The sequence below is a fragment of the Microcebus murinus genome, chromosome 27 (genome assembly GCF_040939455.1).
Source record: "Microcebus murinus isolate Inina chromosome 27, M.murinus_Inina_mat1.0, whole genome shotgun sequence".
NCBI classification, from domain to species: Eukaryota; Metazoa; Chordata; class Mammalia; order Primates; family Cheirogaleidae; genus Microcebus; species Microcebus murinus.
In genome coordinates this window covers 1,103,411-1,121,200 of record NC_134130.1, presented here as the reverse complement: position 1 = coordinate 1,121,200, position 17,790 = coordinate 1,103,411, and the positions used below count along the sequence as shown (strand labels likewise).

General features: G+C 55.2%; 2 protein-coding genes across 12 annotated transcripts in view; one reads left to right on the top strand and one right to left on the bottom strand.

Moving 5' to 3' along the window:
* DNM2 (dynamin 2) overlaps positions 1 to 8,264 on the top strand; it is a 78,391-nt gene extending 70,127 nt beyond the window's left edge. For 5 of the 11 annotated variants that reach the window (XM_012790625.2, XM_012790620.2, XM_012790626.2 and 2 more), the window contains 6 exons: positions 300 to 409; positions 1,620 to 1,731; positions 2,259 to 2,423; positions 4,059 to 4,291; positions 4,903 to 5,154; positions 5,723 to 6,614. In XM_012790625.2, the coding sequence (XP_012646079.1) occupies positions 300 to 409; positions 1,620 to 1,731; positions 2,259 to 2,423; positions 4,059 to 4,291; positions 4,903 to 5,154; positions 5,723 to 5,792 (942 nt within the window). In that variant the 3' untranslated portion in view covers positions 5,793 to 6,614. Of the gene's footprint in view, positions 1 to 299; positions 410 to 1,619; positions 1,732 to 2,258; positions 2,424 to 4,058; positions 4,292 to 4,902; positions 5,155 to 5,722; positions 6,615 to 6,924 lie in introns of those variants that run through there. The other 6 variants (XM_012790624.2, XM_012790627.2, XM_012790623.2 and 3 more) reach the window with 2 other exon arrangements.
* Positions 7,070 to 9,951, bottom strand: TMED1 (transmembrane p24 trafficking protein 1). Its single transcript, XM_012790632.3, has 4 exons — positions 9,718 to 9,951; positions 8,994 to 9,091; positions 8,659 to 8,842; positions 7,070 to 7,990 (listed from the first exon to the last, which is right to left on the bottom strand). The coding sequence occupies exons 1-4, from the start codon at positions 9,898 to 9,900 to the stop codon at positions 7,772 to 7,774; spliced, it is 684 nt and encodes a 227-aa protein (XP_012646086.1). The 5' UTR covers positions 9,901 to 9,951; the 3' UTR covers positions 7,070 to 7,771.
* Positions 9,952 to 17,790: the final 7,839 nt, after the last annotated feature.

Here is a 17,790-nt window from a genome sequence, read left to right as displayed (position 1 = left end):
CTCGGGAAGACATAAGCCCCGAAGACGGTTCCACGCACCCCATCTGCAGGGGGGAATGGTTGGGTTCCGGGCACAACGCTGACTGATTTGAGCGTCCCCTGTGAGTGTCAGGGGAGCCAAACAGTCGGAGTTCCTACCTTGAGGAGCCGCTGCCACCGTCCGGTGGCAGGCAGCCACCTAGGTACATCAGCACAAGACACGGGTCTGGTGTGTTCTGCATGCTCCGGCTGCAGAACTCTGGGACATCCTGAGTTGTCACATAGGCCGCCCAGGGTGACCCCTTCCCCTTCCGCCCTCAGGAGAAGGAGAAGAAGTACATGCTGCCCCTGGACAACCTCAAGATCCGCGACGTGGAGAAGGGCTTCATGTCCAATAAGCACGTCTTCGCCATCTTCAACACGGAGCAGAGGTGAGGGGAGCGCAGGGACCCGGGGGGTGCGGAGGTCGGGATGGGGACCATGGCCTTGCCCAGACATTCGACAGCGCTCATTGAGCACTTGCTATCGGGCCCTGCTTTGGGGTCTCACGTTCTAGAAAGGGAGTCGGGTGAGGAACAGAAAAGTGCCATGGGTGTTCCGGACACTGGGGCAGAGACGACCTCTGTGGGCAGAGATGGGGACTGAAGGAGGGTCTGAGGGAGGTGGGAGCCATGGAGGGTTCTGAACAGAGGGAGGACCGGGGCCTGCTCAGGTGCTCACAGGCGCCCTCTGGTGGCCGTGCAGGGAATAGACGAGGGCGGGAGGCAGGGTACAAGGCAGAGGCGATAGCCTACTCCAGCTGGGAGGTGATGGAACAAGACTCCTGTGGGGCCAAGGATACAGGGTAGGGGATGGCAGGTTCTAGGCAGCGTCAGACAGAGCTGGTCCATCCTCTGGCGGACACGGATGTGGACAAGAAAGGTGCTGGCGCCCACCCTGAGGATTGGGGTCTGAGCTGCAGGGACCGAGCTGCTGCCATTGGCTGAGCTGGGCACGGCACAGGCAGGGTAGACCTGGGGACAGTGAGGGACTCACGTGGGGCCATGCCAAGGGGGAAGGGGCAGCGGGGAGGCAGCTGGGAGGTGTACAGGCTATTTAGTGTAAATTAATTGAAATGAAATAAAATTTACAATTCACCTCCGTCTCCCTGGCCCCGTTCCTAGCGCTCAGAAGCCACCTGTGGCTTGGGGCTGTCACATCAGACAACACAGGTAGAGCCGGTTTCCACCATGGCAGACAGTTGTGGTGGCCACACCGCTCTCGGCCTCTCTGAAAATGCCTGGATCGGAGCTCCCCAGCCAGGGGTGGATGTCGTGGGACATGTGCTTATCACGGGGGGCTCGGTGGCAGCCGTTGGCCCACCTTCCCACAGGAAGGACAGAATGGGCAGTTCCAGGCAAGGACAGGCGTCCCCTGAGGGCACAGACTCCCCTGCATGCCGACTCTTCTGAGCTCCGGCCCCGAGCTCGGCCCTGTGCCGCTGCTGTGGGTGGCATAACTCACGGCGACCCCTCTGCACGGCCCGGTGAAGGTGCTGGGACACCCTGGCACCTCCGGTTATGAGTGCGTGTGTCGAGATTGAGTCCCTGGTCCATCCCCTGGCCGTCAGGGTCAAGTGTGCGCCCCTCCCTCCCGCCGCAGGAATGTCTACAAGGACCTGCGGCAGATCGAGCTGGCCTGTGACTCCCAGGAGGACGTGGACAGCTGGAAGGCCTCCTTCCTCCGAGCCGGGGTGTACCCCGAGAAGGACCAGGTGAGGAGCCCCTGCCCGGCCGGCACACCTAGGGCTGAGCAGACCCCGCCTGGGAGGGGAAGGCACGATGTCCCACGTGGCGGGGTCACGTCCAGGCCGCATTTGCCAGGACTCTCTGAAGGCACTTGGCCAACAGCCACTTGAGTGTAAAAAGCAAAAAGGGGGGACAGTTTTTCTTCAGGGCCCAGAAAGTTCTCTAGCTGAAGCCTAGGACAGGGACCCACAGGGACCGGGATTCCGTCAGCTTTGCTGTCTCTTTTCTCCTCCCGTCCTTGATGTAGAGTGAACATGGCTGCCCTCGGCCCCCAACAAACTAGCATGTTGTTCCAGTCCCCGAGAGATGGGATCCAACCTGGTCGCCCCAAGTCTGGGCAGCTCTGGCCAGAATCGGGCAGGACCACATGGTGCCAACAGGGCTGCCAGGGGCCAGCCTCAAAAAGGGTCGGATGTCGGTGGGGCAAGCAGGAAGCTCCCAGACTGCCTCAGGCGCAGTCCCCCCTCACCACCACCGTCTCCCTCGTTTGCAGGCAGAGAACGAGGACGGGGCCCAGGAGAACACCTTCTCCATGGACCCGCAGCTGGAGCGGCAGGTGGAGACCATCCGCAACCTGGTGGACTCGTACGTGGCCATCATCAACAAGTCCATCCGCGACCTCATGCCAAAGACCATCATGCACCTCATGATCAACAACGTGAGTGTGACAGCCGCGGTCAGGCTCCGTCGGGTCCTGACCGTGGCCTTGTGCTGGGCAGCCACAGCCTCCGGATGGGCAGGGCCACGGTCCACCCTCTCCCCTGGGGGTCCCCTGCCTGTCCCCACGTTCCCGTGAGCCTCAGAGCTTTGGGCTCCACTCGAGTGAAAGGTAGCTCAGCTTCCTGGAGGGGTCGGGGGATTTTCACGTGAGGCCCGCAGTGTAGCGCGGTGCGTGTTGGGATTGTCAAAGACAGAAACCTGCAGGCCGTGTTTGCCTCGTTGGTGATTAGTGTTCACAGTTTTGTGGGTGTCCTGGTGCTTTTCGTCACCTACACATGGGACTGGTGATTTATGGCTCTGCGGCTATGACATTTAAAATGCGTACATGTGCTTTGCCCCAGCAACTTGACCTTGAGGAATTCCTCCAACAGATACTTCCCCACCTGCAGAATGAACTTGTACGTGGTTATTCTTTTCAACAATGTTCTATAATAACCGCAGATTGGAATTAACTATCCATTTATTAATAATAATGTACACTTAATAGTCCATTATTTTAAAAAAGAAATGACGGCCGGGCGTGGTGGCTCAGCCTGTAATCCTAGCACTTTGGGAGGCCAAGGCGGGCGGATCGCTCAAGGTCAGGAGTTCGAAACCAGCCTGAGCAAGAGTGAGACCCCATCTCTATTAAAAATAGAAATTGGCCAGGCGCAGTGGCTCATGCCTGTAATCCTAGCACTCTGGGAGGCTGAGGCAGGTGGATTGCTCAAGGTCAGGAGTTCGAAACCAGCCTGAGCAAGAGCGAGACTCCGTCTCTACTATAAATAGAAAGAAATTAATTGGCCAACTAATATATATATGGAAAAAATTAGCCGGGCATGGTGGCGCATGCCTGTAGTCCCAGCTACTCGGATGGCTGAGGCAGTAGGAGCGCTTAAGCCCGGGAATTTGAGGTTGCTGTGAGCGAGGCTGACACCACAGCACTCACTCTAGCCTGGGCAACAAAGCGAGACTCTGTCTCAAAAAGAAGCAATGGAAGCATCCTCTTTAAAATCAAGAAGTCAGTCATTTCCACTTTTATTGAACTCTTTCAATGTTACTGGCCAATGCAGTTAGACAAGAAAAATAATTTTAGCAGCATGAACATTGAAAAAGAACAAGAAAGATGATTCCTATTTGTAGAAGCTCATGTACACACGAGCTTGTGTACCTCGAAACCCCAAGAAATGTACCTGAAACACTTCTCTGTCCCAGAGGAGGATCCAAAAAGGGACAAAGTATAAAATTGATGAGCAGAAACTAGTAGTGTTTGAACAAAAGCTGGATAGAAAATATACTAGGAGAAAAGAGAGCAATGAAAGAGATAAGATACTAAGAATAAGCTTAACAAGAATCTAATGAGATGGGATAAGATGAGTGGGAGGACATCTAAAAGCACCTCCGAGGGCCTCAGAAGACCACTGGGTGGCCGAGCCACCTGCGCTGTGTGCGTACTGCGCACTCTAGGGTATAGTAAAGTACAAAGGAGGCCCCGCGTGTGCGCTGGACGCTTTTCCATCCAGTTGCAACGGCCTGCTGAGCTCTTGGTTGGCGTGGTGGGAGGAAGGCCTGACGTCTCCGACGCTCCCCGCAGACGAAGGCCTTCATTCACCACGAGCTGCTGGCCTACCTGTACTCCTCGGCGGACCAGAGCAGCCTCATGGAGGAGTCTGCCGACCAGGCCCAGCGGCGGGACGACATGCTGCGCATGTACCACGCGCTCAAGGAGGCGCTCAACATCATCGGAGACATCAGCACCAGCACCGTGTCCACGCCTGTGCCTCCGCCCGTCGATGACACCTGGCTGCAGAACACCAGCAGCCACAGGTCTGCGACACTCGGTCACCCACCTGCCACAGGGCCTGCTGCCTGCAGGCTGCCAGCTCCCTCCGCCTGTCGGTCAGGGTCCTGGCAGGAAACAGGGCACAACCCAAGGGCGGGCAGGGTGAGGGGGACTAAGTGGTGATGGTGCAGCACCCAGACCTGGCCTCAGCGGGAGCTGCTGCCCCCTGAGGTCTGACAAGACCAGAGACGCAGGCAGGCCCCAGTCTGAGCCCTAGGGGAGGAAGCCACACGACTCCCTGCCCAGAGGGTGCTGCCCACGAGACCTCAGGGAGCCATGGAGTCCCCTAGGGAGAGGGCACAGCACCCAGGCCTGGGGAGCAGCAGGTGCTGGGCCAGGGCATGTGGGTCCCAGGGCCCCCTGCAGGCATTGCGGCTTGATTTGGAGGACAGGGCTGGGCTCTCGAAGGGTCTTCAGTTGTGACAGTAGATCAGAGGCAGTGGGGCTTGGGGGGTATGGGCATAGGACAGCGGGACCCCTTGGGGGCTGATGGCGCGGGCAGGCAGGCTGGGGCCAGGGCCGGGGCTAAGGTTGTGGGTGCGAGGATCTCACTGCACCCCGTCCCTCCCGGCTCACGCCCTCTCTTCCCCCACAGCCCCACTCCACAGCGCCGGCCCGTGTCCAGCGTGCACCCCCCGGGCCGGCCCCCAGCAGTGCGGGGCCCCACACCAGGGCCCCCTCTGATTCCCGTGCCGGTGGGGCCAGCAGCCTCCTTCTCGGCGCCCCCCATCCCTTCCCGGCCTGGACCCCAGAGTGTGTTTGCCAACAACGACCCCTTCTCGGCCCCGCCTCAGATCCCGTCTCGGCCAGCGCGGATCCCCCCCGGGATCCCCCCCGGAGTGCCCAGGTAAGGCCGACCCCCTGCGCCCGGGGTTCTGCTCTAACTGGACGCCCTCCTGATGGGCTCACGTGCCCAGCAGGGAAGTGGGGGCACCATCCTCATCCCCATTTTGCTAGTGGGGAAACTGAGGCCCAGAGAGGCCAAGTTGCCTGCCCAAAGCCACAGAGTGGTAGAGTCCGGGTGACTCCAGGGCTTGTCCTCTGCCTACGTGGGTGGATCACCATGCAACTGGGTACCCCTTATGCTGAGCACCTGCCCCACCACCTGCCCTCTTTTCCCACCTCTGCCCTCCTCAGCCCACCCTGCTGGCAGCTCTACTCTCAGTTCTGTGGGGAAGCCGAAGTCCAGGGAGGGCAGGGGACTGGCCCAGGGTCACACGGCAGGAGAGTGACATTTGGCAAACTCCTTCCTGGCACCCTGGTGGCCTGCAAAGCATCCAGCACTGGGAGCACCCTGGGGCGGGGGTGGCGGCGGGTGCCGGGTCCTTGTCCTGCCCCTACGTCTTGTCCTCCGTCCTGTCCTGCTGTGGCCTCACTGCGGTCTCCCCTCCCGTCTGTCTCTATTCTCTTTGCAGCAGAAGACCCCCCGCTGCGCCCAGCCGGCCCACCATTATCCGCCCGGCCGAGCCATCCCTGCTCGACTAGGCCGCGCGGGGGGCGCGTTCTGGGGGCCTTGCGCACCCTCGGTGCAGGAGCTTCGGTGGTCTGGGCCCTTCCGCCACCCCTAGGCCGGGACCAGGCTCCCCGTGGGCAGCCCCTGCCTCTCCCTTCACCCGGCCCGTCCCCAGCTGGACACCGCATGAGAGAAGGGGCCCTGGAGCCCCCAGTGGGGGCACAGGGGTGTTGCACTTTGGGGGATGGGGTCTCAGGGTCGCGGAGGGGGCACCTGCTGCCTGGGCTCCTCCTTGACTTGAGGGGTCTGGGCTAGGGTGGGAGCCCCTGCCAGGGCCTTCTCTGGCCGGGAAAGCCCACGTGGACAGGCCTTCCGGAAGCCGGGGTGCCGCAGCTGCCTGTCGCCCCCAGGCCTTGGCGGGGCGCAGGGCGATGTCCCCCTCTCACTAGTGGGAGCTCCCAGCGGCCAGCCAGGCCCGGGGGTGCAGCGCTGCCGCCCACCAGGCCCGAGTTGTACATAGTCCTTTCTTGGCCATATTAACCACACAGCCTGAGCCCGCCGGCCCCGGCTGCCGCAGGTGCCTTCGCCACGCCCGGAACTCCCGGCCCGGGCCAGCCTCGCCGTCTCTGCTCTCGGCCCTCTCCTCCTCCTGGGGCACCCAGGGTGGCTTGGGCTCGGGGCTGCGTGGGCTGGGGGCGCTTTGGGGGCCTCTCAACCCCACCCAGGCCTCCCCTACGGGGTGGGCCCCGGGCGGCCTCTCTCTGAGCAGAACTCGCTCTCCTCGCTCGGTTTGACCGCTGTAAGTGCCTGCACTCTGTATCCTATTAATAAACTAAAATAAAGGGAAGACGCTTCTGGTGGCTGCTGTGTGGGCCTTTTGTGTTGGTGTCCAGGCTGAGCGAGCGCCTACCTGCCCTCGCTGGCCTCCCGCTCCTTCCTGCTGGGGCCTCTGCTCCAGCGACAGGGGCGGTGTCACTTCCGCTGCAGGAAACTGTGCGGTAGACATTCCCCGCTCCCCCACCCCACCACCCCACTCACAGAGGCCTGGCTGCTGCCCGACATGCAGGGGTCCCCCTTCTCTTGCCCTCTTTCGGGGGCCCAGGCCTTGTGGCGCAGCTGGGGACACAGTTAAACTTTGCTCTTTGATTTTTCTCTTGTGCCCAGGCGACCACCTCCATCGGCTCCCGCACGACCTTTCTTCTGAGCTTCGTGGGAGACCCCACCCCCACCCCTGCCCGCCTGACTGCCCCTGTGGTGGGGGCAGGTCGGTCCCAGCTCGTGTCCCCAAGCCCCCAATCACCAGGCTCTGTGATTTTTCTGTCCATAATTTATTGACTCCGGTGCCCAGGCCAGACAGCCCTTTGTTCTCTGAGGCTCCAGCTCGGGGCTTTGGCCAGGCCACCTCTCAGCCCTGTCTGGGGCCCCTGCAGGGAGAAGGGGAGGGGCGGAGGGTCTTGCAGGCCCCCCTCCTGGAGTTCTGTTACCAGACCTCACAGCCAGCTGGCCCCCGCTGGGCCAAGGGGCCAGGGCCCCTTCCTGTGGAATAAAGCGACTATCCTGGCAACAGCTCCGCAGCCATGTTTCCTTCCCGGCCCCTGGAAGCAGCAGCAGCCCCCTCCCAGCACGACCTGGCTCGGGGGCCCAGGCAGGGAAGAGCAGGGTTTGCTTCCCGGCCCGGCCCACACCGGCAGCGACAGCACTGATGCAGGCTGGAAGACTTGGGCTAAGGCACGTTTACAGTCGGGGGCGCAGACCAGAAAATCCAATGGTCGCGCTGCAACGCTGCAGTGTCCCCCAGCACGACTTCCAGGAAAGTAGAGGCAGCCGCTGAGCCGCCCCTCCCAGAGGACCACGGCCCGCAAGCCAGCGTGTCGCCTGCCTGCTCAGATGCACCAGGCTTCATCTCAGGCCTCCCCTCGCAGGAAACTAAGTTGGGGAGGGAGACCCCCAAGTCCACAAGCACATGCCCCACTGTCCCTCCTTTTTCCCCTTCTTCCTTCCGGGGCAGGGGCTACGTGGGCACGGGGCGCTTGTCCTGGAAGAAGCGCTTGACCGTGCAGACCTGCAGCACGGCCACCAGTAGCAGGACAGCCACGTTGACGGCCGACCAGAAGTTGACCCGTTCCAGGTTGCCCTCCTGCAGGTTGCGGTCCCGCGCCTCGAAGGCCCGCAGCAGTGTCAACATCTGGATGCTGCGCTCCAGCCGCGTCCTCATGGTCTCGATGGACTCCTGCAGGGCAGAGGAAGGAGCAGGGTCAGACTTCTGCCCTTTGCAGAGAGACCAGTAACAGCAGGGGAAGGGAAGGGAAGACCGTGTTGGGCTGGGGGGAAACAGCTGAGAACACGGCTGCCTAAGTCTGAATCCTCGCTCTTCCACTCTCTGGCTGTGTGACCGTGAGCAAGTCAATTAACCTCTCTGGGCCTCAGATTCCTTTTCTATAAAACTCAAAATGGATGTGAAAATTGAATGCCTAAATAAATGTACAGAACATGTTTACTCATGATTAAGAGCATAGTTGCTGAAGCCAGACTACCTGGATTTAGATACTGCTCTGCCAGTTGCTAGCTGTGTGGACTTGGGTTGCTTAGCTACCTTTGCCTCAGTTTCCCCAACTGTAAAATGGGGATAATTAGAGCACAGGAGGTACTTCATGGGGTGGTTATGGAGATTTGTGGTATGAGATATGAGTTATTTCAGCCCTTAAAATAGGGTTTACACTTAGAAATGAGCTACTTAATGGAGCTGCTACGGTTATTATAATTAAGTTTGGGGCACCACAATGTAGGGGAGGCTGGGTCAGGCCAAAGAGGGGACTCCAGCTGCAGAGAGGGCAGGGGCACCCTACTGCCCAATGCCGGAGATCTGGGAGGAGTGGCCCCATCTCAGCCTGGGCGCACCTTAATGTCCTCCATTTTGACATCCAGCATTTCCTCTGGCTCCACAGCCTCTGCCCAGCCCTCGACCTCCTCATCATCTTGCAAGCTGTCAAAGATGAGTTCGAAGAACACCAGCTTCTCAGAGATTGTGCTGAAGGAGTTGTCAAAACACAGCTTGTAGTCTCCGGCCTCCGTGGGCTCCACCCTGGGCAGACAGACACACAGACACACAGTCATGACACTGAGTGGCCAGCCGGTCGGACTCTGTGGGGCAGGCAGGGCGGTAACCTGAGGCTGCAGGGGAGGGAGGGCCAGGGCTGTAACCGAACCCAGGCAGGCAGCAGGACTTAACTCACGTGTGCACCCCATCAGCCTTGCGGGAATCGCTGACCAACAGCACACCCTGAGGGCTCTCCAGCGTGAAGTCCACGTCCAGCCCAGCACCTCCAATCACCTGGGGAGCAGGTAAGAGCGGGTGGACTGTTAGCAGGAGGCCAAGGGCGCCTGCCCAAGGCAACCAGGGCTAGACCAACCACACACCCGTGCCGACCACCAAGGGCAGATGTGAGCACAGACACACCTACAGCCTGGTCGCGACCCCACCAATCCCTCTGGCCACAACTCTTGCCTCCGCCTTCATTAATACAGCAGATTCCGGGTCAGTACTTTCATCTGGCCACGCCCCCAATCAAAAGTCCTTGATGGACGCTTGTGTGCCACGCCCCCTCACTTAGCCCCGCCTCCAAAGGCGATAGGGCCCTGTCCTTGTTGGCCACGCCTTGGTAGCCTCCCTATCAGCCCACTAGCCACGCCCACCAGCGAGAGTTCTGTCATCTGAGAGGCTCCCTCTACTTCCCATTGGCCCCGCTCGCTCCGGCTCTCATGCTAGCCCCGCCTCCTTCATTACACCCATTCATCTCCCGCGCGCCATCCCTATCCATTCCCTCTCGCTCTCCTTCGCTCCGCCCCCGAGCTCTCACGCACAGGCTCCGCCCCTTCCCTCTAAGACACGCCTCACCTCGGCTGCCTAGCCACGCCCCCTCCCTGACTCCGCCAGCTCTGCAGCCCGGGACCGTGTACCTGGTACTCGGTCTCAAGGCTTGCGTTGGCCGGCGCGGACTGGTAGAAACACTGCTTCCTCCCCGCAGGCAACAGGAAGGTGAACTCGCCGTCCTGGATCGGCGGAGGTCCAGCCCCTGCCACCTCCACTGGAGGCAGTAGTAGCCACAGGGCCAGGGCTAGGGCCGCGCCGGCCGCCATCATCCGGGTCACCCTCTGGTCTGCTCACGGGTCGCGGCTCCTTTAAGGGCTGGCCCTGCCCCTTCTGCTACTCGACGTATCTCATTGGCAGCCTCTTCTGTCCATAGAGGATCCAGGAGTGAAGGACCCCCTGGGAGACAAACTGCCCGAATGAATGCCTAATGCGCCTAAAAACACTCAACCGGCTAAAGGCTTTTTCTGAAATCCTCCAGCTCTACTCTTAACCACTTGTCGGGAAAAGTGACAAAAATAAGTGCCATGGTGGCGCATCTTTCGCAGGCAAAAGCTAAGACAACTACAGTGGAGGCGACCGGGTCCTTCCAGGGCACCTCCCTGCGGTTTTCCCAGAGTACTCCGCGCGCGATGCCGGATGGCTTGTCCAGGCTGGGTGGGGCGATCCCAAAATAACTGCTGGGCATGGCCCTGCGCACGATCCGTAGGGCTCGCCTATAAAAATCCCTCAGCTGGGGCGTGTGGACATAATTGGAGGAGTGTGTTGTAGGTGGTATCCGAGCGTGGCCCCAGATACGACGTTGGCCCCCCCCCTCATTTGCTTTGGGCCGTAGAACCTTCACTTTTATCAGTTTCCTCGCCTGTAAGTTGAGGGTGATGGAACGACCACCCTGTAGGGCGGCCGTGAGAATTGGGACGAAGCCTGGCCCATGTTGAGCGCTCAGCTCTCCTTGCGTAGAGTCCGTAGAGGGGCTTCGTCCCACCCTGCATCCCCAAGGTCTCAAACTCGAGGGCCTGCAGGTAAACAGCGTCATTAAGGTGGCCTTGGGTGAGGAAGAACGACAGCCCAGGTGAGAAGAGGTGACCGGAGTGTGGGCCTGAGAGCCGCAGCCCCACCCTTTATCTGAGGCAGCCGCCCCGCTGAGCCTCAGTTTCCTCTTCCACAAAGTGGGGATGATAATAAGCCTACCCCGTTGGGCTGCTGTGAGGACTAAGCGAGATGATGCTTGTCGAATGCTTGTGTCACACGGCAGGGCTTGGCACATCGCCGCCCTCAGTAAATAATGATGTCACTTGGTTCCCGGTTCTTTGCCCACCATGGGGCAGCCTGTGGCTTGACCTGGTCCCTCAGTCGGGTTGAAAGGATGTGGCGGCCACCTTCCTCCGGGAAGCAGGCAGATAAGCAAAAGTCACTGGACAAATGGACTCTACTTGGTGACCCCATCCAAACGTTTTTTTAAAAACGTCTTTAGTCTTCAAAGCTGGACCCGGGATAGGTTGGCAGGTCGTGATAGTTACTCCTCACATGCAGCTGGTGGTTGTCAGCCCTCTCCTGCATTTGGAGAACGTAGGGAGGTAGCACCCCCTCTGTAATGTCAGCTTCACTCCAAGTTTTTCTACCATGAGACTCATTGCTTGGATATTTCGAAGTAGTAATGGAGAATGGGTGATTCCCTTTTTTAAAATGGATTTTTTTAAATGTGATAAAATTTCACATCGCATAAGATTAGCCATTTTAAAATTCAGTGACATTCAGTACATTCACAATGTTGTGCAAATCGCTGCTTCTATCTAGTTCCAAAACATTTTCATCAGCCCGAAAAGAATCCCTGTACCCATTAAGCTGCTATTCCCCATTTTCCCCTCACCTCACCTTCTGGCAACAAGCAATCTGCTTTCTCCCTCTGTAGATTTACACAGTATGGATATTTCATAGGAGTGGAATCATACGATGTGTGACTGTTTACACCTAACTTCTTTCACTTACCATGTTTCTGAGGTTCCTCCATCTATCACATTTTAGTATTCAATTCCTTTTTAATGCCTGAGTAGTATTCCATTGCATAGATATACCACAGTTTCTTTATCCATTTTTGTTGTTGATGTTCTTTTTGAGACAGAGTCTTGCTCTGTTGCCCAGGCTACAGTGCTGTGGCATCAGCCTACCTCACAGCAACCTCCGATTCCTGGACTCAAGCGATCCTCCTGCCTCATCCTCCCAAGTAGCTGGGACTACAGGCATGCACCACCATGCCCAGCTAATTTTTTTCTATATATTTTTAGTTGTCTGTCTAATTTCTTTCTATATATTTTTAGTTGTCTGTCTAATTTCTTTCTATTTTTTGTAGTGACTGGGTCTCACTCTTGCTCAGGCCGTTCTCGAACTCCTGACCTCACATGATCCTCCCACCTCGGCCTCCCAGAGTGCTAGAATTATAGGCTGAGCCACCACACCTGGCCTACAATATCTTAAAACCACAATATTATTGAAGCCACTGTTGCCCAAACTTTCCACTCATTGTTTTTTGTTTTTTTTTGTTTTTTTTGTTTTTCTTTTTTCAGGCAAGGGTCAAAGAGTATCCACTCATTGTTGATGGACATCTAGGTTGTTTACACCTTTGGGTGAACATGTGTGTATGTGTATTTGAGTATCTGCTTTCAGTTCTTTTGGAGTGCTTTCAGTCTAGGAGTGGAATTGCTGGGTCATATGATAATTCTATGTTTAACTTTTTGACGGACTACCAACGTGTTTCCCCCAGTGGCTACACTATTTTCCATTCTCACCAACCATATATGAGGATTCCAATATCTTCACATACCAACACTTACGATTTTCTGTTTTATTTTTATTATAGACATCCTAATGGGTGTGCAGTGGTATCTCATTGTGGTTTTGATTTGCATTACCCTGGTTACTAATGATGTTGGTCATCCCTCCATGTGCCTCTTGGCCATTTGTATATCATATTTGGAGAAATATCTGTTCAAGTCTTTTGACCTCCAAAACAGTTTATCTTTTTGTTGTTGGGTTGTAAGAATTTGTCGTACCTTATGCAAAGGGGAAAAAAAGAAAAAAATAAACTAAAAACCTCTCCCAGTCTTTGCAGATCTATGATGGGGTCCTCCATTGCTTAGCCAGCCCTGCCTTAGCCTTCACTTCCTGCTTGTGCTCAGCCTAGTGATTGGCTGAGCACAAGAGGTGACAGCTTAGGGACTTCCCAGGTCTTTTCTGAGCATGCGTCCTACCCTGGGCATTGCACATTGCTTTCTAAATTCTTCAGTATATAGGAATGCCTTTATTACCCAAAGAAACATTTACCACCACTTTTCCACTCAAGCTGTGTCGTGTCTATTGTTTTCCTGCATTGTAATCTTTTACCCCAGGCGGGTGTGGGTTCTTCCTTTGCCTTGACAGTGTTTTCAAGGAATGTATTCTGAATTAAGCGAAGACAAAGACTTGAGTCAACCCTTCTGTACCCCTCTAGACATGTTAGAACAAACACAGTGCAGTCCCACTGAGCTTAACAACGATGATACTTTCTGAGAAATGCATCCCCAGGCAGTTTCCTTGTGCAAACATCGTAAATTGTACTTCCACAAACCTTACTACACACCCCCAGCTTTATGAGCTAGCCTGTTGCTTCTAGGGCTACAAAGTTGTACAGCATGTTACTGTACTGAATTTTGTAGGCAGTTATAACACAATGGTAAGTACTTGTATATCTAAATGTATCTAAAGGTAGGGAAGGTACGGTGAAAAGACAGTGTTATAATCTTATGGAAACAATGTCTTCGCATATGACTGAAATGTCACTATGTAGCACATGACTATACTTTTGAGAATGGAGGCTGCCTCCATGGCGACATCACCCGGAAAGCTCTTGATCTTGTCAGATCTTAGAAGCTAAGCAGGGTCAGGCCTGGTGAGTACTTGGGTGGGAGACCGGGGGCCGCTCTGTTCCCTCAGGAACCAGGACTCCATCCTGAGAACACAGGCTGCTGTCCTCAAGACTTGTGCAGTGAAGGACATGGGGACAAGGACGAGTGAAAATACCACAAAGTCCTCCTGCCATGTTCAAGTTGCCTTTTTCTTGATTCAGTGTTTGCTTGATTGGCATAAACCTTTGTTATCCAATACCAAAGGCCGGAATGACAACCGATTTAGTTACAGCCCTCAGTTGACTTTATCTGCGATTCTAGAATCAGCAGTGCTAACCAGGAAGGTCGGGTAATAGCTCAGTTTCAGTTTGGTGATGTGGAACTTTAGCATGGGTGACTCCATTTTGATTTTTAGTCTGGTCTTTTGAAGCTTAATGTAGAAATTTAGTCTAAAACAATGGCCTCCTATAATTTTTATTAAACACCACCAGAGTTTGGATAAAGTTGATTCTGACAGTTTTTTTGTTTGTTTTTTTTTATGTTTTGGTGAAGGAACGGGCCATTGGAGCTACCTATTCCACCATTCCTGCCCACCTTTGGTGACTCACGAATGGGTGATTCATGTCCCTCGAGTAAACAAACAAAAACAAAAACTCTCCTCCCCAATTATTATTCAGCAGATGTTTCCTGAGCATCCGATAGTGTGAATACAACGGACACTGGCCGTCCGTGTCCTCACAGAGCCGATATCCTAGCATAGGAGCAAGACGGGATACACAAGTTTAGCACTAAGATTATTTCAGCTATATAGGCACCAAGAAGTCAATGCTAGGCTGGGTGTGCTGGCCAATGTCTGGAATCCCAGCACTTGGGAGGCTGAGATGGGAGGCTCTCTTGAGCCCGGGAGCTCGAGACCAGCCTGAGCAACATAGCAAGACCCCTTCTCTACAAAAAAAATTAAAAGTTAACTGGGTGTCATGGTACACACCTGTAGTCCCAGCTACTCGGGAAACTTAAGTAGGAGGATCGCTTAAGCCCAGGAATTTGAGGTCACAGTGTGCTATGATTGTGCCAGTACAGTCCATCCTGAGCGACAGAGCAAGACACTGTCTCTAAATAAATAAATAAATAAATAAATAAATAAATAAATAAATAAATAAATAAATAAATAAATAAAACTAAGAAAAAAGAAGAAGCAGTGAATGCTAGGCAGTATAGGCAGTAGATGGTAATGGGGTGGCTAATTTAGCCTAGGTGGAGTCAGGGGAGTCTTCCCTGAGGAAGTGGCATTTGAGATGAGACTTGAAGTAACAAGGAGAGGACCCTATCAGACAAAGCCACATCAGGGAGGGGCCCTGTGGCCTTTGTGGTGGCAGCCTAGCATCTTAGCCCGCTGGGGTCCGCACATCCCTGGGGAGCTCACGGGCGCCCTGAGATTGCGGCAGTGCATTCCGGCAGTGTGCGCCGGGCAGTCTCTGTTCACGCCACCAGCCCCACTCTCCGCCCTGCCCTGGCCCGTGCCCTGGGAGGCCAGTCTGTACCCAGCGCGTCCGCTAGTAGTCTTTCCCCCTCGCCCCCAGTTGAATTTGGCCCTGGCGGGGGATGTGAGGGCCGGGCAGGAGGGCGACGTGGAGGTGCTGATCCCATCGCCTGGCTTCTGCCCTGTCGGTCTGCGTCTCTCTACCAAAGCCTGCAGCTACAGCTGTCTCCGTCACTGCTCCCTCCCCAGGAGGGTCAGGCCTGGGTGGTAACAGCTCCCTGACCCCAGGGGCGATCGTGTTCCTGTGGGTTTCCCTTCACCCTGCCCACGACTCTTGAGGGCACCATCTGGGTGACACGTGACCAGCTCAGGTGCGTGGTTCCACCCTCCTGAGCAAAGGGCCCAGTGGATTCAAACTTCCGGGCTGTAGATCCCTGCACTGTGTTAAACAGCACCGGGATTAAGGCTTTGCATACATCCAAGGCCCGTCGTGAATACTGTTCCCTCCACATAGAATGCCCTTCCTCTCTCTCCCCCTAAATCTCTGGCGTCAGATGTTGCCTCCTCCCAGAAGCCCTCCCTGAACCTGTGGATTTAAGAGCTCCTCTGGGTGACTGCCGCTGCCACAGCACTCCACCACCTGGACTCATCGTCCACTCGTCAGCTCTGTCCCTGAGCGCTGAGCTCAAGGGTGTGAGCTGTTTGTACTCATCACCATACGCCTGGCCCTCGGCACAATTCTGGGCCCTTGGTCAAACTGAGTAAACAGTTGGTGCAAAAAAATGAGCCAGGAATCTCTCTTAATCCAGTCTCCTACACACCCAGCAAGCAGCCACAAAAATTGTCCGAGTGGATGTGCTTTGGCTGTCAGGTCTGACAATTGAGAAATCTTTATGATGTGCCAAGCCCTGGGGACACTTACGGTGACAACACAAACCCCATCCCTGCACTGCTGGAGGAAGAAACCTGTTTTAAGAAATCATGACAGGGCCAGGCATGGTGGCTCACGCCTGTAGTCCCAGCACTTTGGGAGGCTGAGGGACTGGAGGATCACTTGAGGCCAGGAGTTTAAGACCAGCCTGGGTAGTAACATAGTGAGACCCCAGCTCTACAAAAAGATTTTAAAATTAGCTGGGCGTCATGGTGCACACCAGCTACTTGGGAGGCTGAGGCAGGAGGATCACTTGAGCCCAGGAGTTTGAGGCTGCAGTGAGCTATGATGATGCCACTTCAAAAAGGTTAATAAAAGATTAGTCAAACTGATTAACCCCTAGCAAGACTAATAAGGAAAAAAGAGAATACACAAGTTGCCATTGTCAGGAATGAAAGAAGGGACATCACTACAGACCCTATGGACATTAAAAGGATAATAAGGGAATACGAACAAGTTTATACCAGTAAATTCAACAACTCAGGTGAAATGGAAAAATTCCTTGAAAATGCAAGCATGCTAATTGCAAGAAAGGAAAATTACAAGGCTCTATGGGAGAATTCAGCAAGGGGATTTCTCTAAGTCCAGAGGGGCCTGGAAGGATTTCCCAGAAGTTATTATTATTTTTTTGTTTTTTGAGACAGAGTCTCACTCTGTTGTCCAGCCTAGAGTGCCGTGGATTCAGCATAGCTCACAGCAACCTCAAACTCCTGAGTTCAAGCAATCCCCCTACCTCAGCCTCCCAAGTAGCTGAGACTACAAGTGTGTGGCACCATGCCCGGCTAATTTTTTCTATTTTTGGTAGAGATGGGGTCTTGCTCTTGTTCAGGCTGGTCTCAAACACCTGACCTCAAGCGATCCTCCTGGCTCAGCCTCCCAGAGTGCTAGGATTACAGGCGTGAGCCACCGCGCCTGGCCACAGAAGTGACATTTAAGCTGAAACCTGGGACAAGTAGGATTTGACTGGGTTGGTAGAATTTTGTCCCAGGCAAGGGAAATCGCACGTGCGAAGTCCTAAAAGTTGGAATGAGCTTTTTGTGTCCAAAGAATAAAGTCCACTCTAATGACCCTTTTTGATGTTTGTGACCACACACTATATCCTTCTTGGGTGTAAACCTCCAGGCCAAACAACCTGCTTGGCTCGAACACAAATTTTTTAGAAAGGCCAAAGCCAACTCACTGCTAAGACAGAACCTTGGAAGTTTCTGGACCATAAACAGGAGGCAATTTATTCTGCAAACTATATCATTTTCCTCAATTCTGGAGCTAGAGTTTCCTTCTCACCAGGGTGATGAAGCTTTTTCTTCCCCGTAGCCTCACACTGGGGGTGCTTACAACCCACTGGGCACTGCATTTCATACCATGAGTTCTTATTTTTATATATATTTTTTAAAACATAGGATGTGGCTCTGTCGCACAGGCTGGACTGCAGTGGTGTGACCATAGCTCGCTGCAGCCTTGAACTTTTGGGCTCCAGCCCCTGAGTTCTCTGGATCGAATGTCCACTCCTATTCATATTAGCCCCATTCTGCAAAGCAGCAAGCTGAGGCTTCTAGAAAGAAAAGCCTTGTCTGAGGTCACAGAGGCCAAGCCCTAACCACCATGCCCTCCCACTCTCTGCCCTTCATGCCTGTCCGTTTGGGCACTGGTTGGGCTGTGGTTTGTGATCTGGGTGTGGGTTTCCCAGACGGCCCACAGTTGTCACCTCTCGTGCCCAAGAGCTCTCCTGGGCGGGGGGGGGGGGGGGGGATAGAGAAAAACAAACCCACACCGGACCGTTTCATCCGTTCTCTCCCCTCCGATCTGCAGAGGCACAGCCAGGGGCTGGCGTGCGTTTGGGGAAGGGGTGGGGAGAGGGGAGAGCCCCTTC

What these genes read in the sequence shown, in the direction of transcription:
- TMED1 (XM_012790632.3), bottom strand. Translation starts at nt 9,900, where the DNA reads ATGATGGCGGCCGGCGCGGCCCTAGCCCTGGCCCTGTGGCTACTACTG. An exon ending in AAGGCTGATGGGGTGCACAC is followed by an intron (nt 8,843 to 8,993) that starts GTGAGTTAAGTC and finishes CTGTCTGCCCAG; the next exon opens with GGTGGAGCCCACGGAGGCCG. An exon ending in TCAAAATGGAGGACATTAAG is followed by an intron (nt 7,991 to 8,658) that starts GTGCGCCCAGGC and finishes TCTGCCCTGCAG; the next exon opens with GAGTCCATCGAGACCATGAG.